At 41.9% G+C, this 27747-nt stretch overlaps 1 protein-coding gene across 4 annotated transcripts in view; it reads right to left on the reverse strand.

Moving 5' to 3' along the window:
- Positions 1-27747, reverse strand: part of LOC124135733 (ubiquitin-like modifier-activating enzyme 6) — a 128206-nt gene that overhangs the window by 95345 nt on the left and 5114 nt on the right. For all 4 annotated transcript variants that reach the window (XM_046501247.2, XM_046501245.2, XM_046501246.2 and 1 more), the window contains exons 2-5: positions 27504-27563; positions 22385-22479; positions 19441-19469; positions 16906-17000 (exon numbers count right to left, since the gene is read on the reverse strand). In XM_046501247.2, the coding sequence (XP_046357203.2) occupies positions 16906-17000; positions 19441-19469; positions 22385-22479; positions 27504-27544 (260 nt within the window). In that variant the 5' untranslated portion in view covers positions 27545-27563. The remainder of the gene's footprint in view (positions 1-16905; positions 17001-19440; positions 19470-22384; positions 22480-27503; positions 27564-27747) is intronic.

Below are 27747 nucleotides of genomic sequence, written 5' to 3' on the forward strand. Positions count from 1 at the left end.
AAAATATTTTCAAGTGATCAAAGTAGTTTCTTGTTGTTTTTTCATTGCCCAATAGCAATGTATTTTGGCAAAGTCTCACTTGTCCGATGAAGCTCCTCATGCCGAAGTAACTCGATCCGTGAAACTTGGTGGGTCCCAGTGACCCAGATCCCTGTTGATTGGCATGCCAAGTGTCATTTGCATAAGGCCATCCATATTTTTTGTATGTGTTTCTCCCCTCAAGCCTCAACTAATCAGAGACCGGGCGGACGAAATAAAATATATCACTTATCAAAACATGACTTTCAATAATTGTGTAAGTTATTTGATGACATTTTAAAAAAAAGGTTCAACACTTGGTACTAGAATCTAGTCTATGAATTAATTTATGATGTAGATCGATTCGCTTTGCTTCGGAAACGAATTTTTAATAAACAACGGAACAAAGATAAAGTTGACCTGGTTCTTTTATGACGGTGCAATTGTAGATCTAGTAGTATTTCTTTTATTGGATCGGTGCGCAATTTTCCACAGCGGCAGCAAAATTGAGACACGAAGACATTACCTTATTTCACGTCGGAATGGAGATAAAAATATTCAAATACGGACAGCCTCACAGACTTCGAAACGATGTTCAGATAAATATATATTTGTTCACATTAATTCTGTCATGTGCGTGAAAATGGGTTTCAACATTACTTTCATCAAGCTTACATTCAGGTCGCTGGCTACTTCGGCATTAACACATGTTTTGTCTCGAAGCTCAAAGCAACAATGTTTCTCTCAGATACATTTTTCTCTCCATCCATGACGAACATCTGTCATAATGTCAATGCCTAAACATTCCTGGGCAGCTGATTTCAACAATGTAATACACACGGCCTCATTAACGGCATCATCGCAAAGATTCCTTCCAAATACCCACCACGTGATCAGGGTTACGACCTTGGGATAAATTAATAAATTATTTTGCATTTTTAGAAAAGATTTGTTTTCGTGAATATTATTTTTTTTTAAATATCCTGTACATGGTACTTTTGGATTGCACTGGGCATTTCTTTTATTACTTTCTAAAACTTTTTATTTTCGCCTTTCCGACAACGCGATCTCCTAGCAACCACGCCCCATGAGCGCATCGAGTTGCTGCTTACAACTGTCAAGAACTTTGCAATTTCGCTTGTCTTCAATATGAGCAACAAAACATTTTCATGTGAAGCCTAATTTGACGAAGAATTGTTCGAGATAATCAGGGAGCCTTAGGTAATTTCGATTATGACATTGGTGACTTTATCGTGGAGAAAGTTCCAATTCAAGATGACATCATTCCGATTCACAACTCGAATCGACAAGATGGCGCCTCTCTTCCCGCCCTTGCAAGTGCAACAGAAACTTTGATAAATTCAGTGCCGATTCTTGGGATTAGTGAATCAGTGTCACAGCTAGATTTCATTGTGGAACCAGATGAAGCCGAATATGTATGTTCACATTTCTTTTGTCAACCATGCGTGACACGGCACAGGCAATCGCAGTTAGGGAATGGTGCGGCCACCATGTTGCAGAAATTCGTCGATTCGAACACATTGCTTCTGGACTGAGCTAAATAAACGAAATGTTTGGAGAGATCGTAGATACTTGGACTTGAAGAAACGGAAATAAACGTTGCAGCAGATGAAGGATCGGTGTGGACAAAACGGGAAAGGGATCCCAGATTATATTTTAAAACTTGTGCGCGAAGTGTATCCAAATACCCCGAACAAAAAATACATGGGACAAGTGTGGATCTAATGATCAAACTCAGTTTTGTGTATGAAAATTCTGTGAAAGAAAAGGAAATTCATAATTAAATTAATTCTTGGAATATGTGTATTGGAGTTTTCGTTTATCGTAAGTACAATATTATCTGGATACGCCTTCAGTAGGTCAAAACATCAAGTATATTTCGTTACTTATTTACCAGTTGCTTATGTGCATTGTTATGTTAACGTTGATACACGTGACATATTCATCTATTGTAGTCAAGCTGAGAAATATTGGCGCAACTTCTGGTGCTTCAAATTAGGCCCCTTCCTAAACACTAGTTGAAAAATCTGTGTAATAATTTAGGTTTTATAAATATAAACTGATTATTGTGTGGCACAAATCTAATTGTTGAATGCAAATGACCAAAACTAAACAAATATCTGTATTTTTCGGATTGAACTCAAAGAATCGCATCGTCAATTTCGTATTTAAATATCGTTACTGTTACATTAACCGAAACTGATGTTCTGCTGCTGTTCTGCCGTAAAAATATGCAACACAATTCACTTTGACCACAAATGCATTGAATGTGTCACATGTACACATGACCATGTGCTTTGCTATTTATAGCGCAACCGTAAATAAGCTCCGCCCACTGTGATTGATGCAGACGCCAAACACGATCGATACGATTTTTTATGATAAAACTACAGAAAATCTATTGACTTATATCTTGATATGGAGCCATTTGTTGTATCCATGGTTTGTCATTCAAGTTGACACGAAGTTTGACGGTCAATGGTGATCTGGTTCCCTTATGGTTTTCAAAAAACGTCTCCCGACACTCGGTTGTGTTTACATTGTCAGTCATTGTTCGAAACTGAAACAGCGCCACCTTGCGGGCTATTTATAGTCAGGGTGGGGCTTTAAGTATATAACTATTCTGATAACATTGACTTTTACTCACACTATCGACCACTGTTACTTTCTGGCCCACACTTGATTGCTTTAACTATTGCCATGACAACTGTTATGCTGTTGCCTACAGCACAAACTGGTATTCACTCAGGACCCCTGAACACAGGGCTGGATGGAAACGGTAGGGGAGAAAGTGTTCCCCAGACAACTGGGTGTATGCCTCCACAGAGACCTCTAACCTAATGGGTCGTCCTCCATATGTTCTTCCTATTCCATTGTTAACAGTGTGGACATGAAGCAGCTGATGAGTCAAACAGAACCAAGGCTACATCACTGTTTTTATGCCACCCTGATGACAAATTCTCCAACTACAAGTGCAGGGTTTTGCTAGCTCGCCCCGGAGAGGTGCTGCTGCCAATTACCACATGCTCACATTGGTATTGATGAGTTTAGGAAAACCATTCTGAAGCTCACCTGCAGCATGCTACACCATATTATCGCAGTAGGTAATAAATAATGGATCATAATGGCACACGCTTACTAACCTATTAAACATGTCATACGCCAAATGTTTCTTGTTCTTTGTTTAACTTTATAACACATCAATTAGGATTGATCGATGCTGATTTTCTTTACCGAGTTCCGTAAACAAAGTACTTGTCATTAGCAACTCAAGGACAGGCAACTCAATATTATCGTTGTATGGCTATTGGCTGTGTGGCTATTGGCTCATGTTTTCTGCACGATATGTATTGCCAAACAATCCTTTAAAAATATTGTAGTTACTGTAACTTTGAATTTTGCAATCTATAATTGAAAATATAATTACCTAAATATGCCTACAGACAATGACTGTAAAAGAAGTACTATCCTAAAAATATTAGCTTCGGCTGTGATGCGGCTATCAACCACGGCTATTTCAATCAGAGGGGGTTTATTGTGATTTGAAACCTCTGATTGACCAATCAAACTTGAGTATTTTCCAAATTCATGGCAGAATTCTTATTAATGGGGTTGTTTACAAACTTCTTCAAGCCCAAGTGCTGCTGCTCCACAATTTGAGCTGGAGCTGAACAAAACAATCATGTTGTTGCAGGTCTGTTGAGACATCCACTGCAATATGCATAGCATGCAGGTCAGAGACCATGCATTGTGGGCAACAATCAGCACCACACATTGTGTCAACACTGTGCCAACCACTGCTGGGAGATAGTCTCACCACATTGTCAGAAATCAATGTCTGGTGCTCCGATTTGGAGCAGGCAACTGTGCATCCATACGTATGGCAGTATAGATACTTTGTATGACAGACAATGGGTATGACAGCATATCACAGGACAGACAATGGGAATGACAGCATATCATAGGACAGACAATGGGAATGACCACATATCACAGTTAAGACACTACACTAAATATGGATTGACATCTCAGTAGATATGGATGCTCACCACTGTAGGTGTTTATCAGACACACTGAAGAGAAAATGAACTTTTAGTTGCTCAAGGTTATACAGTGGGTGGCTGGGTAGCCTCATAATGATGGAATGTGTCGATTGATATTTTTGTTCAACATGATCCCCTTCGAAGTCCTCATAGAACAATCCTGGAGTGCCCGCACCACATTGGTGTAGACAGCTTCCTCCTGGTGGTGTAAAAAGTCCTCCACAGCAAATAGCGTCCTCATCATTGGCATAACTCTTGCCAGACGGTTACAAATCTAGTGATTACATACTTGTGCACAGGTGCATTGTCCTGGTGGAACAACACTCCCTTAGTGTGTTTTCCACAATCATTAGCCTTTGATTCTCAGATGCAGTTGCCTGAGTAGATCAGCTAGATTTTTGCCATTAATGGTCTCATCTTTCAGGAGGTAGTCCACCAGTAGGATTCCTTTGGAATCCCAGAAAACTGAAGCCATCCCCTTGCCAGTTGATGGAAGAGACTGCCCTGTCCGTCAGAGGAGATGGTGGATATTTCCACGGCTTTGACGGTTGTTTAGGTCCAGGCTGATAGTGGTGAACCCAAGACTCAATGGTTACCAATCACTCAACAAATCAACTGGGCCAGCTTGAAAACAACGTAAGTTCTCACTAGAGATGATGAACTTGGAACAATTCTGATCAGAAGTCAGAAGCTAGGGAACCCAGCATGCTGAAAACCCAGTTCATTCCTCAGAATGTTGTCAATGATGTCAATGATGCCTACAGAAAGCTGCTACCTGGTCATGTATTTCGTGTCAAATGTCGCCTGTAAGCATGGAAATTATTGTACATAATACATGTGTTAAGGGATTATACATCCATAGTAGGTAGGCTCAGAACTTCTCAGCCACAAATCATCACGCACTTGAGGTTGTTTCAACGAGGATGTTTCAATGCCTAGCATTAGCATCAAACAAGCATCTTACAGAGATGCATAAAAACCTTTATATATGCTGCACATATACTGACAATGACTGAAAATATGAACACAATAGCATTGAATACGTTCATCTAATATCAGAACAGATGCTCTGAACGGATCACTGATTTCTTTCATTTGAAACCTTGCAGTATACTGTGTAATATTGGCTTTGTCTTAATCATGGTCATACCAAACTTCAGCCACAAAATAAAATGATTTTATTTCATAAGGCCTATTCAAGGCAATGATCTCACTTCAAGGCTTTAAAGTAAGACCCAAGTGCACTATCAAACAGATTTATTAGGGCATTCTTGCCATATTTCATTGTGCATCCAAATGCACCATAAAATATTCATGTCCACATACCAATGTTACCTGTAGTGGGGTGGGAGGGGTAAGCATTAAAACTGAATTTGGAACTTACCATGCATGTTAAACAATTGAAGAAGCTATATAATACTGTTTTCTGTCCAAACCTACATGTGACATCGAACATAACAAAATATACCACTTCTTCCACTTTTACTGTTATCTGAACTGTTTTTCAATAATTTTGTCTGATATTCCCCTATTCCACCTGGTATAACTTCTTTGAGTGGCATTTAGAAGTTGGAATGGTAACTAAGACAAAATTGTTATGGATGAGCAACTCCTTTATTACAATTGGGCGACGTTTCGGTGTAGATTCTAACAACGTTATCAAGCAAATGATACTATACTCAGAACGGACAAGACATGCAAGATCCAGACTAATGGCTGAAGTAACTAACCAGACCTGCAAATAATGGACGAAGATCATGTCTAACCCTGCCAGCTCTAGCTCTGTTTCCATCAAATCTCATTACAGTCAGATCTTAGTTCACGCTACTGCTAAACAAAGATCTGAGGACATCCTATTTCAGGTCAGATCAGAACGACTGAAAAGATGTCAATGTTAGCCAATCAGAAAGTAGCTGCTCTTGGCTTACAGGACTTGTTTCAAAACGGCAACTTCCATTCCAGACCAGATAAGGTAGAACTGAGATCTGATTATTATGAAATTGTGTTACCACTATGACTGGAACTGGTACAAGAGTGTAGCCACATATATCCATTGTGACTGGAGCTGTGTAGCTCCCAAGACAGCTACTCTTATCGTGCTGTTGTGTCCACCTTCCTGTAAGTGCTTGCCATCTGTTACCATGGTGGTGGAGCTGTGTATCTTGCTGCTGTACACAAGTGCTGCTGTTGTTGTGCTGTTGTGTTCGCCTCCTGGCAAGAGTGTCCACCTGTGACCACAGCTGTGTATGTAGAGGTATGGTGAGAGGGGCTTCTATGTATGTAGGGATGAGTACAGACACATGAGGGCGGATATAGTTATATAGTGTGATGAATGTAGGGGAATGGTGGGCTGGGGTGGGAGGGGTAAGCATGATCACGGACACATGAGGGCGGATATAGTTATATAGTGTGATGAATGTAGGGGAATGGTGGGCTGGGGTGTGAGAGGTAAGCATGATCACGGACACATGAGGACGGATATACTTATATAGTGTGATGAATGTAGGGGAATGGTGGGCTGGGGTGGGAGGGGTAAGCATGATCACGGACACATGAGGGCGGATATAGTTATATAGTGTGATGAATGTAGGGGAATGGTGGGCTGGGGTGTGAGAGGTAAGCATGATCACGCACACATGAGGACGGATATACTTATATAGTGTGATGAATGTAGGGGAATGGTGGGCTGGGGTGGGAGGGGTAAGCATGATCACTGACACATGAGGGTTGATATAGTTATATAGTGTGACACATGAGGGCGGATATAGTTATATAGTGTGATGAATGTAGGGGAATGGTGGGCTGGGGTGGGAGGGGTAAGCATGATCACGGACACATGAGGGCGGATATAGTTATATAGTGTGATGAATGTAGGGGAATGGTGGGCTGGGGTGTGAGAGGTAAGCATGATCACGGACACATGAGGACGGATATACTTATATAGTGTGATGAATGTAGGGGAATGGTTGGCTGGGGTGGGAGGGGTAAGCATGATCACGGACACATGAGGACGGATATACTTATATAGTGTGATGAATGTAGGGGAATGGTTGGCTGGGGTGGGAGGGGTAAGCATGATCACGGACACATGAGGCCGATATAGTTATATAGTGTGATGAATGTAGGAGAATGGTGGGCTGGGGTGTGAGGGGTAAGCATGATCACTAACACATGAGGGCGGATATACTTATATAGTGTGATGAATGTAGGGGAATGGTGGGCTTGGTTGGGAAGGGTAAGCATGATCACGGACACATGAGGGCGGATATAGTAATATAGTGTGATGAATGTAGGGGAATGGTGGGCTGGGGTGTGAGGGGTAAGGATGATCACTGACACATGAGGGCGGATATACTTATATAGTGTGATGAATGTAGGGGAATGGTGGGCTTGGTTGGGAAGGGTAAGCATGATCACGCACACATGAGGGCGGATATACTTATATAGTGTGATGAATGTAGGGGAATGGTGGGCTGGGGTGGGAGGGGTAAGCATGATCACAGACACATGAGGGCGGATATAGTTATATAGTGTGATGAATGTAGGAGAATGGTGGGCTGGGGTGTGAGGGGTAAGCATGATCACGAACACATGAGGGCGGATATACTTATATAGTGTGATGAATGTAGGGGAATGGTGGGCTTGGTTGGGAAGGGTAAGCATGATCACGCACACATGAGGGCGGATATAGTAATATAGTGTGATGAATGTAGGGGAATGGTGGGCTGGGGTGTGAGGGGTAAGCATGATCACTGACACATGAGGGCGGATATAGTAATATAGTGTGATGAATGTAGGGGAATGGTGGGCTGGGGTGTGAGGGGTAAGCATGATCACTGACACATGAGGGCGGATATAGTAATATAGTGTGATGAATGTAGGGGAATGGTGGGCTGGGTGGGAGGGGTAAGCATGATCACGGACACATGAAGGCGGATATAGTAATATAAGGTGATGGAAAAATGCTTGCTTGTAGCATGAGCAATGTTGACACACAATCAGTGACAGGTCACATCTTGTGATCATAAAATTCTCCTCTTAATCAGCACTTACAGCAAGCTGGTGTTTTGGGGACCATGTTGGTCATAAGATAAATAAATTTATTACGTGCGAGAGCAAACATATCGGGCATAGAAATCATGTGCCCTAGGGTCATATCACGTCACGAGACAACAGTGTATTGTTTCCGTCATCTGGAAAGCATTGTTGACGTCATTCAAATCTTATTGTGAAATGAGGTCGGAATGACGTCACACTAGAAACAACGTCATAGCTGAAGAATATTGACGTCATTTGACAAATTGTGGTTCCACTGCTGTTGCAACTTGCTGTTCTTATAGGTAGATACTAAAAATTTTCTCTGTATGTAGACATCTTCGTCGGTAATAAATAGAACATTATAACATGACATTGTTCATGTCATACCATGTTTACCACACTCGTGCCAAAAACCAGGATTTAGACACTCTTGTCGTAAACATAATATGACATGAACACTCATATAATATCCTCTATATACTTCCCTGTAAAATCAAGTTGACTATAGTTGCAATTTCTGCTGTATGAAAGCAAAGTTAAGAAGTCCTTACATTTGCAATAAAAACGTGTTTGTCTTCCACAGAAAAAAATTACATCATTTACCTTCAGTGAATTCAGGGAAACGAACAGATCATAACAATTAAACTTGGTCAATACAAATTTAAAAGTTTGAGACAAAAAAACACTAGACATGATCATCTACCGATTAAATTGTATTTCCTGTTCTGATAGGCATTGTTTTATATGCAGAGATTAAGATTACCAAGTATATTTTTTTCTTGTAGACTAAGCTGGAAGTAGCAATCAGCTGTACACTCTGAATCTACCGGTGATTTGGTTAATAATTACCCAATAATATAACTTTAAAGACTTTTGATTCAATAATCGAAAGAACTGAATCTGAAACAATTATTTTATTCGGAATAACTTATTCCAATATCATAGTATTTTAGTAGTATTTTACTTTATATATTTGAAATAAATAACCATAAGCGTTAGCACTTTGGTACACCTGATCGCTATTGCCGGATATTTTTTTCGCATGGAACAATTTGACCAATCACCGCCGATGCTTCCGCGCTCGCGATAGTGAAAACTCTATGTTGACAAATAATAGTCAACTACAACAAATATGACTTTCAGCGAGTCAAAGTATGACATTTATGATATATATATATCCATTCTCTATCCACTAAAGTTTGTTTCAAGGTGTCAATAGCGGAAATATGACTGTGGTTGCTGTAAATAACGGTGAGTTGTGCGATCTTCTGATCATTTCACATGTGATTTTGCCGAAATGAAAATAATCAATATTGAATGAAATGTTGAATAAAATTAATAAAATAGATTACAAACGTAAGTCCAGATATATAATGAACTGTTTTTTATAACCAGTGTAATTACATGATTAGTTTGTGTACTTCATTACTGATTTGTTGACTTGGTATTTCCGGTGTTACATGCTCACAGTTATGTCTGTGTTGGGGGGAAAAACATCCAAACTCTTCAACCCTGTGTATAAGACAACCCCCCTTGAAAGCCCCCTAATTTGAGGTACAATAAACTCGCCTTATACACAGCGACATACGGCATGTTAATTCAATTTACATTGTCTTAAGAACATTGCATGATTTCAAACTGTACATGAATCAGAGGAGGACATCAACTGATTACATTCATAACGAGATGGGTGAACATAAAATCTTTGACAAATAATTTTTTCCCAAACGACATTATGAGCATTACAAATCATAACTCATCTTCTATACTTTTTACAATTACATAATCCACACACCTGCAGTTCTCTTGGTTGCCGAATATATCTTCTTGTTTCTATTTTTAATTGGTGTGAACTACATCTGAAACGAGCCAGGGCCACTCTAAATTTTGAAACAGTTATATCATAACCTTAAGACTCAACTCCGTGCAAAAGAAAGTATATCAAGGGCATAACTATAGGTTCTGGTGTCCCCAAGGAGTACATCATGTATTATTAGTGTTAAAATAATTATGTGTGCCATTATCAGCTTGACCACATCGTCTCAGACCACTGGCTGTAGTCACTGACTGCACACTTTGTCATGAATATAGTTCATGCTGATCGACATGACAGAGCACCTCTGCAACCTGTTTTTTGTTTTAACATATGTCACAAGATCAGAAAATAACATTATAAAGGTAACCATACATTTGAAAATTTCGCCATTATGAATCAAAACAATCTGAAATGTAAAATATATGCAAACTAACCCTTTCTGGAAAACTCAAGACACTGAAATGGTCTCATGTTAGATTAAAACTATGGCAATGTCCATCAGCTGCCCCATATTCCATGCTTCATTATCACTGAGCTGATGTCCACTGATAGAAAAGTGGGGACACATGTTGCAATATCATTAAACATAATATACGTGAAACCTGATGCCAATGTAGATTAGAAACTCAGCCTGAGGCGACAATAAATTTATTTTTATTCATTTTCATGAATACTGGTGACCTAGTCAGCTCTTACAGTTACAGCAAGCATGGGATACTGGTGACCTTGTTAGCTCTTACAGCAAGCATGGGATACTGGTGACCTTGTCAGCTCTTACAGTTACAGCAAGCATGGGATACTGGTAACCTAGTAAGCTCTTACAGCAAGCATGGGATACTGGTGACCTTGTCAGCTCTTACAACAAGTAAGGGATACTGGTGACCTAGTCAGCTCTTACAGCAAGCATGGGATACTGGTGACCTAGTCAGCTCTTACAACAAGCATGGAATACTGGTGACCTAGACAGCTCTTACAGCAAGCAAGGGATACAGGGGACCTAGTCAGCTCTTACAGCAAGCATGGGATACTGGTGACCTTGTCAGCTCTTACAGTTACAGCAAGCATGGGATACTGGTGACCTAGTCAGCTCTTACAGCAAGCATGGGATACTGGTGACCTAGTCAGCTCTTACAGCAAGCATGGGATACTGGTGACCTTGTCAGCTCTTACAGCAAGCATGGGATACTGGTGACCTTGTCAGCTCTTACAACAAGCAAGGGATACTGGTGACCTAGTCAGCTCTTACAACAAGCATGGGATACTGGTGACCTTGTCAGCTCTTACAACAAGTAAGGGATACTGGTGACCTAGTCAGCTCTTACAGCAAGCAAGGGATACAGAGGACCTAGTCAGCTCTTACAGCAAGCATGGGATACTGGTGACCTTGTCAGCTCTTACAGTTACAGCAAGCATGGGATACTGGTGACCTTGTCAGCTCTTACAGCAAGCATGGGATACAGGTGACCTTGTCAGCTCTTACAACAAGTAAGGGACTGGTGACCTTGTCAGCTCTTACAGCAAGCATGGGATACTGGTGACCTAGTCAGCTCTTACAGCAAGCATTGGATACTGGTGACCTTGTCAGCTTTTACAGCAAGCATGGGATACTGGTGAACATGTCAGCTCTTACAACAAGCAAGGGATACTGGTCACCTAGTCAGCTCTTACAACAAGCATGGGATACTGGTGACCTTGTCAGCTCTTACAACAAGTAAGGGATACTGGTGACCTAGTCAGCTCTTACAGCAAGCAAGGGATACAGGGGACCTAGTCAGCTCTTACAGCAAGCATGGGATACTGGTGACCTTGTCAGCTCTTACAGTTACAGCAAGCATGGGATACTGGTGACCTTGTCAGCTCTTACAACAAGTAAGGGATACTGGTGACCTAGTCAGCTCTTACAACAAGCATGGGATACTGGTGACCTAGTCAGCTCTTACAGCAAGCATGGGATACTGGTGACCTTGTCAGCTCTTACAGCAAGCATGGGATACTGGTGACCTTGTCAGCTCTTACAACAAGCATGGGATACTGGTGACCTGGTCAGCTCTTACAACAAGCATGGGATACTGGTGACCTAGTCAGCTCTTACAGCAAGCATGGGATACTGGTGACCTTGTCAGCTCTTACAGCAAGCAAGGGATACAGTGGACCTAGTCAGCTCTTACAGCAAGCATGGGATACTGGTGACCTTGTCAGCTCTTACAACAAGCATGGGATACTGGTGACCTTGTCAGCTCTTACAGCAAGCATGGGATACTGGTGACCTTGTCAGCTCTTACAACAAGCATGGGATACTGGTGACCTAGTCTGCTCTTACAGCAAGTAAGGGATACTGGTGACCTAGTTAGCTCTTACAACAAGCATGGGATACTGGTGACCTTGTCAGCTCTTACAACAAGCATGGGATACTGGTGACCTAGTCAGCTCTTACAACAAGCATGGGATACTGGTGACCTTGTCAGCTCTTACAACAAGCATGGGATACTGGTGACCTTGTCAGCTCTTACAACAAACATGGGATACAGGGGACCTAGTCAGCTCTTACAACAAGCATGGAATACTGGTGACCTTGTCAGCTCTTACAGCAAGCATGGGGTACTGGTGACCTTGTCAGCTCTTACAGTTACAGCAAGCATGGGATACTGGTGACCTTGTCAGCTCTTACAACAAGCATGGGATACTGGTGACCTAGTCAGCTCTTACAACAAGTAAGGGATACTGGTGACCTAGTCAGCTCTTACAACAAGCATGGGATACTGGTGACCTAGTCAGCTCTTACAGCAAGCATGGGATACTGGTGACCTTGTCAGCTCTTACAACAAGCATGGGATACTGGTGACCTTGTCAGCTCTTACAGCAAGCATGGGATACTGGTGACCTTGTCAGCTCTTACAACAAGCATGGGATACTGGTGACCTAGTCCGCTCTTACAGAAAGTAAGGGATACTGGTGACCTAGTTAGCTCTTACAACAAGCATGGGATACTGGTGACCTTGTCAGCTCTTACAACAAGCATGGGATACTGGTGACCTAGTCAGCTCTTACAACAAGCATGGGATACTGGTGACCTTGTCAGCTCTTACAACAAGCATGGGATACTGGTGACCTAGTCAGCTCTTACAACAAACATGGGATACAGGGGACCTAGTCAGCTCTTACAACAAGCATGGAATACTGGTGACCTAGTCAGCTCTTACAGCAAGCATGGGGTACTGGTGACCTTGTCAGCTCTTACAGTTACAGCAAGCATGGGATACTGGTGACCTTGTCAGCTCTTACAGCAAGCATGGGATACTGGTGACCTTGTCAGCTCTTACAACAAGTAAGGGATACTGGTGACCTAGTCAGCTCTTACAACAAGCATGGGATACTGGTGACCTAGTCAGCTCTTACAGCAAGCATGGGATACTGGTGACCTAGTCAGCTCTTACAGCAAGCATGGGATACTGGTGATCTTGTCAGCTCTTACAACAAGTAAGGGATACTGGTGACCTGGTCAGCTCTTACAACAAGCATGGGATACTGGTGACCTTGTCAGCTCTTACAGCAAGCATGGGATTCTGGTGACCTTGTCAGCTCTTACAGCAAGCAAGGGATACAGGGGACCTAGTCAGCTCTTACAGCAAGCATGGGATACTGGTGACCTTGTCAGCTCTTACAGCAAGCATGGGATACTGGTGACCTTGTCAGCTCTAACAACAAGCATGGGATACTGGTGACCTTGTCAGCTCTAACAGCAAGAATGGGATACTGGTGACCTTGTCAGCTCTTACAACAAGCATGGGATACTGGTGACCTAGTCCGCTCTTACAGCAAGTAAGGGATACTGGTGACCTAGTTAGCTCTTACAACAAGCATTGGATACTGGTGACCTTGTCAGCTCTTACAACAAGCATGGGATACTGGTGACCTTGTCAGCTCTTACAACAAGCATGGGATACTGGTGACCTTGTCAGCTCTTACAACAAGCATGGGATACTGGTGACCTAGTCAGCTCTTACAACAAACATGGGATACAGGGGACCTAGTCAGCTCTTACAACAAGCATGGAATACTGGTGACCTTGTCAGCTCTTACAGCAAGCATGGGGTACTGGTGACCTTGTCAGCTCTTACAACAAGCATGGGATACTGGGGACCTTGTCAGCTCTTACAACAAGCATGGGATACTGGTGACCTTGTCAGCTCTTACAACAAGCATGGGATACTGGTGACCTAGTCAGCTCTTACAACAAACATGGGATACAGGGGACCTAGTCCGCTCTTACAACAAGCATGGAATACTGGTGACCTTGTCAGCTCTTACAGCAAGCATGGGATACTGGTGACCTTGTCAGCTCTTACAGCAAGCATGGGGTACTGGGGACCTTGTCAGCTCTTACAACAAGCATGGGATACTGGGGACCTTGTCAGCTCTTACAACAAGCATGGGATACTGGTGACCTTGTCAGCTCTTACAGCAAGCATGGGGTACTGGTGACCTTGTCAGCTCTTACAACAAGCATGGGATACTGGTGACCTAGTCAGCTCTTACAGCAAGCATGGGGTACTGGTGACCTTGTCAGCTCTTACAACAAGCATGGGATACTGGTGACCTTGTCAGCTCTTACAGCAAGCATGGGGTACTGGTGACCTTGTCAGCTCTTACAACAAGCATGGGATACTGGTGACCTTGTCAGCTCTTACAGCAAGCATGGGGTACTGGTGACCTTGTCAGCTCTTACAACAAGCATGGGATACTGGTGACCTAGTCAGCTCTTACAGCAAGCATGGGGTACTGGTGACCTTGTCAGCTCTTACAACAAGCATGGGATACTGGTGACCTTGTCAGCTCTTACAGCAAGCATGGGGTACTGGTGACCTTGTCAGCTCTTACAACAAGCATGGGATACTGGTGACCTAGTCAGTTGTCACAAGCATCACAATGGGGACCTTGTCTTCTTCAGAATCCCTACAGGGTATGAGGTAAACCCTGGGAGGAGCTTTGTTACAAATCTCGAAAGTAGATGTGCCAATTGCAAAAGCTCATGAATAAAATGGCCTGTTTTACTGGCTCCAAATATATAACTAAAGTTCCTGTGACATTGAATAAGATTTAATGCAAAGTTACGTTTTTTACCAAATCTGAAACAATTTCGGTTTGCAACAGATAAAAGACTCCTGTAAGTGTTCAAATGGTTTAATTTGCCATAGTGACTTAAGAACATGCGTGATTTCATTAAAAAACCCATGAACATGCCAAAATGTCAATTTACAAATCAATAGCGTGTGTGTCCACCTCTGGTTGCGATGCAAGCAAAACATCTTCGTCTCATGGAATGGACCAGGCGTCGCACAAAGTCCTGTGGGATAGCTGTCCATATCTGCTGGAGCATGTTTCGAAGTTCCTGGAGCGTCTGTGGAACACGTGGTTGATGTCGAAAGCGCCGATCAATCTCATCCCACATGTGCTCAATTGGTGAGAGATCAGGGGAGCGAGCCGGCCAGTGGATGACATTCACGTTGTTTTGTTGAAGAGAATCCTGAACAAGTCGAGCAATATGAGGCCGGGCGTTGTCATGTTGAAAGGTAATGACTGGGCCATGACGACGCAAACAACAGGGCCGATGATCTCGTCGCAGTAGCGCTGTCCATTGAAATTTTCCTCTACCACTTTCAACCAGGTCCTCTGTCTTGCTGTTAGCCCACCCCTTACCATAACACTGCCGCCCCCGAACCAATCTTCTTCCCTGACACAATGATTGACGTAACGTTCACCTCAACGTCGGTACACTCGAATCCGTCCATCGCTGTCGCTGAGGTGAAAACGAGACTCGTTAGTGAAAAGAACTTGTCCCCACTTCATGGCTGTCCACGGTAGACACTGTCTGCACCACTGTAGACGTGTTTGACGGTGGTTTCCTGTCAAAATGAGAGTCTGGCGGGTCTTCTGGCGACAATCCCTGCACATCTGAGGCGACAACGGTTTGTGAAGATATTTGTCGAGGGCCAGGGATGCTTCTTGCAGTCACTGTTGCTGGCTGGAATCGATTTCGTAGGTGAGTTGTTCGAATCCAGTTGTCGTGTCGATTATTGGTTACGCGTGGCCTGCCACTCCAAGGATGGTCTCTGACTGCATTCATCTGTTGCCAACGTTGCCATAAACACCAAATGGTGTTTCTGTGGACGTTAAATTGTCTTGCAACATCAAGTTGACTCGATCCTGCTTCAAGCATACCAATGGCTCGCAGACGCTCATTTTCGAACAGGCGTGGCAATTCGTAATGTTGAATAATTGCGTAATTTTGTTGTTTTTCTGAGTGTTTTTTGTCAGCACGATGCTAAACAATGCATATGGAATCCTGTTAACGCACATGTTTTTATACCCATTCTTGGGTAGTGAACTTTACTTGTTTGAAAAATACACTAAAATATTGGTGTCACAGGAACTTTTGTTGTTGAGTATATATTAGCATGACATGACTCTCTGTCAATATGTCAGATAATCAAAGAAATAACAGTGTTTGAAATCATAGTGGATGCATAAACATGCACCAGAGATTTAGTGCATATTTGTGGTTCCCCTGTTTTTAAGAAAGACTTCCCACATGTTTTCTTAAATGGCCACAATTCTTGTCCGGGTTTGGTCCACTAACTGGAATGAACACTGGTGCAAGAAAAACTGATATAAGCACAAAAGACTTGTCAAATTAGGAAACAAACTTATACCCATTCTTGAAATTTGTATATCAAAGCCTAAAGTATTTTTATCAAACATGAAAAATGCATGTCTAGTTACCACTAACGCAAAGAGAACCTAAACAAGCTTGGAGCAAATATTAAAAAATATGCAACACTGCAAGAACACAAAGTGCTGGAGATGCTTCCTGTTGTTTTTCTACCCTACTTGGTCTAACTAAGAGACAATGAGAGTGTGGAGTGATGTGGTACACTTGCAACAGAGGAAACAACTGCCACCAAATCTCACCTGTTCCTGTTGGCTCTAGCATCCTCTTCTCTCAGGAAGAACTGAGCGCCCAGGTCTGCCACGGTGGCTGTCTTCCTGTCTTGGATGGTCAGCGACTGGAAACAAATGAGACGCATGTCATGTCTAGGTAGGGGAATACAGTCTTTGTGGAGAATAACAACAGGATATGCAGGTTCTGGTGGAGGACATCCTGATGGAATATATCAACATTGGAGAGATAAACAACCTAAATCTGTTCAAGGTGCTGTCCTGGCAACATGTACTCAGATTCTACAGAACATTTCTTACAGTGGAATACTTACTTACTCTTTACAAACACATTAGGGTTGATAGTTAAAGCTGCAATTATCTTCAGTTATCTCATTATTTTTAATAAGTGTACGTGAAATTCATAGTAACCCAGGAGTAACCCAAAGTATAAAGAGTTATATTTTTTGTTATTTTGGATGATTGATCCACCTACACTAAAATTCAGGAATGTGTAACATTTCTTCTTTTTTTATTACAGGCACCGCCGAACCTGACAATTACACTTGCCAAAAACATCACAGATTGTTTCCCTACCTATTGAAACAAGTTGGATGACCAAAAAATGTTCAATAAAAGCGCAGGAATTATTCATACAGCCACACTCCAAGCATTGTGTTACATTGTTTCCACATAAAACACCATTGAACAAAATAAAGTTCCTGTCACAAATGGCAAATGCAAAAAGAGAATATGAAGGCTACTACACAAATATACACAGAAATGTACCCTAGGTTGCCAGTTCACAGCACTTTAGCTAGTGGACTAGTCCATTGAATGAAACTGGGTGCTCTGCAGATTTTTCGTGTGCCATAAACATCAATCATGGTTGTATGTGTTGTAGCTGAAGAATATGTTCTAATAAAACCACAGCATGGAAGTGAAACCGATGTAAGAGCCTGAGACATCCCCGCAGCCAGTTCTTCCCCACCTCTGCCCAGACTTTCCTCCCCCCCCGAATTGAGGCTATTAAGTCCTCGGGGAAGAACTAACTGGACAAGGCCAAACCTTCCCCGGGGAAGAAGTTAGCCACTGACCCATCTGCTTCAGGGGTCAGCTAGGGTACATTTCTGCATTATGCTTTCAGCCTGGGTACATATCTGTAGTACCCTATACGACATTGACCTCCCCATCACTAGTAAGACAAAAACAGGCCACAAGGGACCTATTTGCCCTCAAACTTCCCAGAACTACTTAATTGCAGAAAAAAGTCACAGACTACTTGGAGTCAGCAAATACAGCTTAACAAGTAATGATGCATAATGACACTGCTTGCCATTATTCAATTACTGTTAAAATCTTGCTTCATTACAAAATAATATGTACACCCAAGTGATAGTAATGGTAATAGCAATGTGCTGCACAACTTAAATACAGTCATGCCCCGCTTATACGGACTTCAGATATCCGGACACCTCGGTTCCCGGGCGATTTTCATTCAAAACAAAATAATTACTATATAAATTTACCCGTATATACGGAAATTCAGTTTCGGGAACCGGATGGTCATTTTCATACACAAAACACTGAAATGCACACAAAATTTGACTATTTGAAAAAAACACTGTTTTCTCACCTCTGCCTACTAAAAAGCATCAGTACTACAATCACCTGCTCCACCCCTTCCTCAGGGGGTAAACAACATAAGTTTTAAGTGAGTATCAACATAAAAAGCAACAAGACAAAAAGGTGAGTAGCTCACTAATACCCCTGACTTTGATTCCAACATATTTCTAAGTTCAAAACACGAAAAAGCAATATATTCTCAGAAAATCCACTTATTGAAATCAAACTTTGCACTGCACCTCACCTATTGGTATAGATAACTGAGTCCCCAATTGGAAAAGAATCCATGAAGTAGTCATTAAGTTATAGGTCGCACAAATGTTGGAGTAAAAAAATATTCAAGTTCAAAACATGAAAAGATCTTCTTTTCCAGAAAATACACATATCAAAATTAAACTTTCCGCTGCATCTCTTCTATTAGTATGGAAACTGTCCCCTAAATTTGAAAAGAATCCATGCAAAAGTTTTCAAGTTATAGGTCTCACAAATGTTTCAGTAAAAGAAATCTAAGTAGAATATGGTAAAATAGCTGTAAATTTTCAGAAAATTCCAATAGTGAAAGCAAACTTCACACTGTGCCTGTCCTATTGGTAAAGAAACTGTACCCCCAATTGGAAAAGAAACCATGAAATAGTTTTCAAGTCATAGGTTGACACAAAAAATTCATCTGAAGGACGGACAGATGGATGGAATTCCTTGTCCCTTTTAGGCCGGTGGTATAATTAAACAAATCATGTGAATATCACATTTTCAACACGGTTGGTCCACAAAATTAATGAACTCAATAAATGTTAGGATTACCTGTAAAACATGCTGGTTTAATTCAGCTTCAACTCGTTCTTTGGCTAAAAAATGGGGCTGTTGAATTTGTTCCAAAAAACTAATATTATCATTATTCATTGTTTATGAAGAAGTTGATTTGTAAAATGCCAACTTTCTTACCTTCACTCCAGCCAGCACTATGTTCTTTGCTGCAAGAGAACAATGGATAATTATCATGGTGCCATAATCAGTGATAGATCGCTCTGGGCCATTGTCTCTACCATTCAACCCTCTCCCTCCTTCCATTAGTTTCTTACTGCATGTTCCTACCAACACCTAGGGGTGTGACAATACCCACACCCCACATATCAATACATTTCACATGACTTGAGAAATACATATGTATTATGATTTGTTTCCATGGTCCATACAGTCTGGCTGACCAGTGGTTGGTGCTATTAACCAGTTTGTACATAATTCACACGTCTGGTTAATTTGCTTATATTCAATCAGATTAAGCATTTTCTTTCATGAAATGTGGTCAAGACAATATATCCCAAATAGAGAAAATTAGGCCAGTTTATCTGAAAACTCCTGCTGTATGAAAACATACGGAGGGAAGCGAGTGAGGGAACACATGGAAGTACTGCTTGTTCCAGGGTTCTCCACCAGCGTAGTGTTGCACTGTGGCTGAACATCTGGAACTACATACAGGAACACTGCGATGGAGAGGTGTTCCCCGATCTGTCTCCCTTCCTATATCAATCAGTGGGTAGGCACATGAAGTATTGTATGGTCAGATGTAAATATGCAATGTATCGATGCATCTGTGAATTGTGACACCCCAACCTATTGTCCTCCATATCAGTCAATCCAGTAGAGATAACGGCTGTAACAAATATTGCTATCTCTTGTATAAATCCTTTCTCCAAATAAGGATACTGAAAGGTCTTCAAAATACTGAAACACAAATGTAAGTGTGTGTCATGATCTGATCACAACAGCAACTGAACAAAATAAGTGAACATCTACTCCAGCAGCATAAAGACACAAAAATATTACTGAGAGTCATGTGAAACACGTTTCCATCTGTTCCCTTAATTGTTAACATCAAGTCAGGAACAAAGAGTATCATTTTCACCTCCTGAATTGTGACTTAATGAACTAGAAAATACTCAAATCAATCAAACAGGATTGACCGGTTCAAATATAGTATCTGGAATAACGGAATATAATATGAAGGTATACATTAAAGAGCAGCTCACATGATTGTGACAACACTGATGTGACTGAATTAACAGAGCTGGGTCTCATGCAACAAAGTGATCTGAGTGTTATGACTGCTGTAAGACTATGTTAGTGGGAGTTACGACAGGTGTAGCACCGGGAGTACTGAGTGGAAAGAGGCCCAGGGGAGCGTTGTCACAATGATGTGATCTAGTCCCTGAAGTATTCATTTAACTCAGATAAAGTGACTCAGAAACGTCACCATTGATTAAAAGTTTTCATTAAATATATTAACGTTACATGAACATAGCCAATGACAAACTCTCAAGCACTCACACTGATAAAGCTTGAGGACTCCCATGTGCTCAGTTGGTGGGACAGAAGAGTAGACACTTTTTGTTACTTACAGAGCAATTCAAAAGTTGAAGGTAGGAAAAATGAGTTCCTTCAATGCTGAGACCAGTCCCCTCACGCCCAAAACAGTTGTCAAAGGAATCCTATTTTGCAATGATTAATAAAGCTGGTATGTTGACAGGCTTTTTACCCTTTTTCACTTAATGGCCCCAAACTTGAAGTACTACTTTGTTTTATACGACATCAAACTTTGGAACCAATTCCTTAACAGGGCTATAAGAAGTCAAAAATGTGATCTAACGTGTTCCTTTCAAATAATGAGGTGTTGTGATGATACAGCGAGCTGAAATCATGGCATCTTGCCATGGTATTAATGGCCTAGTGTTAATTAATTGAAAGAAGGCACTGTAGCTCACTTTGCTCCACAGTTTCAGAGATAAATGATATTAGATTTTGCAGCATACTCAGTAATGGAGAAAGTTGAGTGCATATCTCATAATCCAATAATTATTTTTGTATTTGACTGGCAAATCAATCCCATTATGTTGCTACACAGTCCATGACCTTTTCCTTTCTCAGACAAAAAGAGTCTTACAGAAAATATTATCCCGCCCCTTTTTTTTAAAACTAAATTTTGATATACACACCATGAAATGATCTTATCATAGCACTAGACATTCTACTATAACAGACCCATCCCACCAGGCAAGTTGGAGAAGTTGACAAATGAACAGAAAAGTCATAAGCTTATGTGGACCTTCATCCTGGTGAACTGGTCGAAGAAAAAGGTATATTCAGCTACAACTAAAATTACTTGGAAAATCGTGCTGTGTATATTGAGAAACTCTTCATCCCAGTAAATGTAAACAATCCCATTGTCATATGCAACATAGCTGAGAAGCCTATATAGTCAATACACACTCAGGGGACAATGTAACAATATTCACAGACAACCATAACAGAATAAAGCAGTGAGACAAATGGTATTAAGATATTTTGGATGAGTCTGTGAATGTCCTGGAAATGGTCGGTTGGTCGGTTTGTTGGTTTATGCCGCACTCAGCAATATTCAAGCTATATGATGGCGGTCTGTAAATAATCGAGTCTGAACCAGACAATCCAGTAATTGATATCATGAGCATAGATCCACGCAATTGGGATCGATGACATACTTCAACCAAGTCAGCAAGCCTGACCACCCGATCCCGTTAGTCGCCTCTTATGACAAGCATAGTCGCCTTTTACGGCAAGCATGGGTTGCTGAAAACCTATTCTAACCCAGATCCTGGAAATGAGCCAATCAGAAACCCTCATAGAGTGTGTGGTGAATCATACATAATTATTGTGAATACTGGAGAATACCAGTGCACAAATTCAGAAATTCTTGTTCTGTAAACATGAGTTCTCTATAAAATTGAACTACATGTACCAGAAGCCAGTAGCACGGCTAGTGGCAGCCTCTCATGTTCCATACTGAATAGCCCTTGGAAAATGTTACTGGACACAAGTCAGTGGTAATCTCAGATGTAGATGCTATACCCACCTATCTCCACTCCAAGTCCACCCATGCCATATATGAGCACCGCTGACTTGGCCATCCTCTTCATGGCACTGTCTCCCAGGACATAACGCTGACGACTGAAATACAAGATTCACAGGCTACATCAAAGCTTCACATTCTGCATACTGTATATGACTGTAAATAAGCCGAATTTTGAGGACCAGAAAAAATTTCTGTACAAAGGGGTCGGCCTATGTAAAAATACATTACATCACTGCAGGTGAAAGAACAACCCTCGACCAAGTTTGTCAATGAAAACATGATGATCTACCATTTGGGATGGCTTTCTTGTTATGCTAGGCATTGTTTTACATACAGGGATTAAGATTACAGTGTATATTGTCTCTAAGCCGGAAATAGTAATCAGCTGTACACACCTTTTCTCCAAATCTACTGGTGACTGCGTTAAAACATAACTAATAACATAACATAACAGAAATTTGATGCTAAGATCAGAAAAATTAGAATCTTAAACTACTATTTTACAACAAATAATATTATCTGATAACGTGTTATCTTAATTGAAGGTTCGCTTCAAGGTGAATTAATAGCGATCATATACTGAACAGCATTGAAAACGCACCAGCAATAAATCTTGAAATATTACAAAAACAACTTGAGCAATGACCGATTTTGATTAGAACAGACATAGACAGATTATTAAGAAAGACGACAAAGGAAACAGGAATACCACACAGTAATTACAATTACGTCATCAGTGTAAGGAAGACACATAGGGTTAAAATCAAAAGTCAATATCTGGTATGTCCGCCATTGACAGCAACACAGGTCTTCTCATTGATCGAATAAGTCTGCGAATAGTGTTCTGGGGCATTCCACTCTTGACGTAGAGTATCTTCAAGTTCTCTCAGGTTCTGTACTTGCGGACGACGTGAGAGGCGTTGACCCAGGTAATCCCATAGATGTTCAATTGGCGATAGATCGGGTGACAGGCCTGGCCATGGAAGCAGAGGCACATTATTGTTTGCTAGGTACTGTGTTGAAACACGTGCTGTGTGCACTCTTGCATTATCTTGCTGGAAGGTGTGCATATCCTGATGCTGATGAAAGAATGGGATGACGTGATTTGCCAATATGTTATTCCTGTAGAAAAGGGCATTAACTCTTCCACGACAAACATGGAGCTCTGTTCGATGGTTATGACTGATGCCGCCCCACACCATGACACTCCCTCCCAACCATCGATCTGTCTGTACAAAGCAGTCATTGTGGTAACGTTCTCCACGTCGTCGACCGTCAGCATTCCGTAAATGAAAACGGGATTCATCAGAGAACAGCACACCATGCCACTGCCTCAATCTCCAATGACGATGCCTTTTGGCCCAACGCAGACGTTCATTTCGATGTCGATCAGTGAGTATGGGTCCAACATATAGACGTCGAGCACATAGCCCTGCTGAGCGGAACGTTGACGTACGGTTTTAGCACTGATCAATTCCGTCGGCCTTGTACGGTTGCTGCAGTCCTGGTAGCCGGAAGTGTACGATCACGAAGATGCCGAAGAACAAAATGGCGATCCTGACGTGGTGTAGTTACACGACGTTGACCCGGACGTGGTCGATCTCTGGTGGTTCTTGTCTACTGGTATCTGCTCAGTAGCCTGAGGACTGTTGAATGATGGCATTGAAACCGTTGTGCAAGGACTCTACTTGACATACCAACTTGAAGCATGCCCAAGGCACGTTCACGTTCCTCTGCTGTTAATCTTGGCATTTCTTGTGTCAGTACCCTTTATGTCTGCAGCAACAAGTGATGTGGCTTTTAAAAGTCTGTCTTTTATAGCCCTATTCTGCATGCTTCCCGTGAAACAAAACACGTTTTCCATGATGTGCACGCAATTTGTTGCGTTTAGGCGATTTCGCTCACAAAAAATTTAGGAATGTGTTTTGACGAGCTGTTCTTCTTCATGCTTCGTCCAGAACGTTGTATATTACTCATTCACTTATATATTTTCATATGACTTAAGCCCAGATAAAAATACATCCATTTTCATGGTGATGCGTTTTCAATGCTGTTCAGTATATGATCGTGGTTGCTGTGAATAGTGAGAGTTGGTGCTGTCACAGTATTTGGTAAAACGGACCTTATGGAATGGGGTAAACAGAAGTTGTAAGTAGCGGAGGGACACACGATTTCGCAGAAATTAATGTCAACATTATTGAATGAAATATTGATCAAATATACTTATGCTGTATTACTCCTTAATGTATTTACTACTATTTTTTTACAGAAAGTCAAAGCTGTGAGAGGTCCAGCTGAAGAAGAAGTTGTGTGGCAAATACTCTCGCACAGCTATCACGTGATCCCGGAAGTGGAAACATCTTGTATGAGGACATTACTTCTTGAACATAACATCTGAAGACTTCGTGGGGAGGTAGCACTGCAGTGGGAGGGCACTTAGATAGAGTAATGCAGGATAATTAAGTATACAAATGTAAAACATATTAAGAGTTTACTAAATATTAACTTATCCTGCAATACTCCTTAATGCATCTTTATCAGGGATACGGCGGAGGGCATACCTTCAGAGACGGTCCTCTGTGACATAAACTCTCCAGTAGTTAACGGCAGTCTCTTGCTGAGAACTGTAACTACTTTGACCAATCCTGTCCGGGGACGGTACGAGAGTATGAGCATGTCTGCTAAAAAGCAGCAAGAGAAATTAGTATGTGCTAAAGTCTGGAAACTGGTTTACCAAGCCAAACTGCCGATAAGCAGAATAACCCCCATGTCAGGTGTGCGAACACTACACAAGTCAGGTAAGGCCGGCTCTGGACAGGAGGAGCATTTTAATGGCAACAAAGATTGGTGACCTGCTGGGTTGCACAACCAGAGGGCCAAAACTATGAACCCTTTCGACTATTAGCTCGGTACATCAAGGTTGGCTATTTATAAGCCTGAAGGATTATAGCTCGCAGCCAAAATGATATAGTGTTACAGTTTGTCTCGGTCATGAAGGTCAGAGATACCAAGCACCATACAAAGTCTTGGAGCGACGGATATAACTCGTCTTTAGCTCCTACAATTGATGATAGAGGATGGTTGGTGAAGAACCAGTAGGGCTGTCCTGGTTGTTGATTCATGGCAATGAAATCCCAGGAAAGCCTGAGGTGAACAACTACGTGTGTACAACACTCAAAGTGTACATGGGTAATGTCGAGAGCATGAAGCTCACTAAACCTTCCGCCGTGACCAGTGCCAAATAGAATATTATTTTCTTCGTGAGGATATAAAATGATGTAGTATGGAGAGACTCGAACAGGGAAGCACGCAAACACAAAAGTATGACATTGCAGGAGAGGCAAAACTGGGCCTTCTGATCTTCAAAGTGCAATAATGTAAAAGCGCCTACAGATCTGGTCATTTTCCGAAACTGCCAACACTGAACTGAGAGTCACCATATAGGTAGCAATGGTGTTGCCTTCCAGGTGTCGCTTGGTACGCAGATAAGGGAGGTATTCAGCCAAGAATAAAGGCGACGCAGTAGTGGGGTCCTGATCCTTCCCTACAAAAGGTTTCTTGGGATCGCCACTGATCATCATAAAGATCTCGGGTTGATGGTCTATGCGCCATAGCAATCGCCTTAGCTGCCCGTGCCAAATAGCCTTTTGTGCCTAAAGCTCTCTTGAGATGAAGATGAAATCAGCCTGATGCTGAGTGTGGCAACTTGCTGTGAGGATGGATGAGTAGGTTCAAACACTCTGGCAGGGGTAGTGGGTCAGTTTCTGCAAGACTTCTGAGGCCACCAGTGCGCAATCAGTACGCTCTTAGTCCTTCCCAAGGCATGTTGAATGCATCTACCACCAATGCCTACGGGTCCGGGATCAGAGAGATATATGTCCTTAGCTGGTAGTTCTGATGCGTGGCAAAGAGGTCGATGTTGGCCTGACCGAACCGCTGATGCACCAGTTGAAACGCCTCTGGATGGAGTTTCAACTCTGTGGTAGACAGCCTGTCTGGACTGGATAAAGCATCCGTCAGAATGTTCTGACACCTAGGGATGTGCTGAACTAGAAATCATTGACCCAGATGATTCACCAGATTAAAGGACAAAAATGTCTTTTGGAACATTGAGTGAGAGTGCGTTGTCCCTTGGTTGCGCAAGTACCAAACCACCGTGCTGTTGTCGCTGGATATGGCGAGTTGAATGTTCCAGAGACACTCCTGCCAATGAGATATTGCCATAATGAGTGACTCCAACTCAAGGTTGTTGATGTCCAAAGTCCACAAAGTGCAACTTCGCCTCGTTGACCACCCATCCCAGTTGATAAAGAAGGCGCCTGGTAAAGTCTCGATGGAGAACCAGGATAGCCGTATCCAGATGGTTCAGGAGACAGTCACCTATGTACAACCCGAACCAAATGTGCCTTAGGTGTAGGAGGGCAGCTACTGGCTTGGTGAGTAGAGTAAATAGCAACAGGGTTACTGAAATGCCAAAGTGCGTCATCACTTGTTTAGTCACATGGCAAGCTGTGTAAGGGTCAGGCTTCTTGATTGGAACAACTTTGTATGTCTTCAGCTTCATTTCTGTCATAAGGTAAGCAGTAGATGCATTAAGGAGTAATGCAGGATAAGTAGTGTGGAGTGTGGTTTTACGCCACTTTTAACAATATTCCAGCAATATCTGGGGGACACCAGAAATGGGCTTCACACATTGTACCCATGTCGAGAATCTTACCTGGGTCTTCGGCGTGACGAGCAACCACTTTAACTACTAGGCTACCCGATCGCCCCTCAGGATAAGTGTAAACATCTGTTTGTTTGTTGTCTTGCCCCACACTCTACAATATCCAGCTCAATGATGGCAGCCTGTACATAATAAAGTCTGACCAGACAAACCAGTGATTGGTATTAAGAACGCAATTGGGGTACGTTGACACCAAGTCATCAAGTCTGACCACCCCTTCCATTCAGATGCCTCTTCTAAAGAGCATAGGTCGCTGGGGACTTGATCTAACCCTTTATTCCCAAAAGGTTAAAATTAAAATACATCACCACTATGATGAATCTGGACACTCCTTGTTGGGGGGCAAATACAACTGAACGAATGAATTTTCAGTGTCCAGCGTTTAGGACTTACCTGTACAGTGTATCGTCAATTTCAACTTCTGACGCCATCATCTATCCTTTCTAAGTCAACCTGCAAAAAGTAATTGCAATATGATTTATATGCAAACCAAACAGGTATCACATCCCCATGGTATACAGCATGATACAGTGCACACCCACCAAACCCGCATCTCTATAACAAGTCTCATCTTCTGTGTAATCCAACACCTTCAGAGCTTTACTTTATTAATCCAATACAATGCATAAAATAGAAT

The sequence above is a fragment of the Haliotis rufescens genome, unplaced genomic scaffold (genome assembly GCF_023055435.1).
Source record: "Haliotis rufescens isolate VD_foot unplaced genomic scaffold, xgHalRufe1.0.p SCAF_1, whole genome shotgun sequence".
In the NCBI taxonomy this organism is placed as follows: domain Eukaryota; kingdom Metazoa; phylum Mollusca; class Gastropoda; order Lepetellida; family Haliotidae; genus Haliotis; species Haliotis rufescens.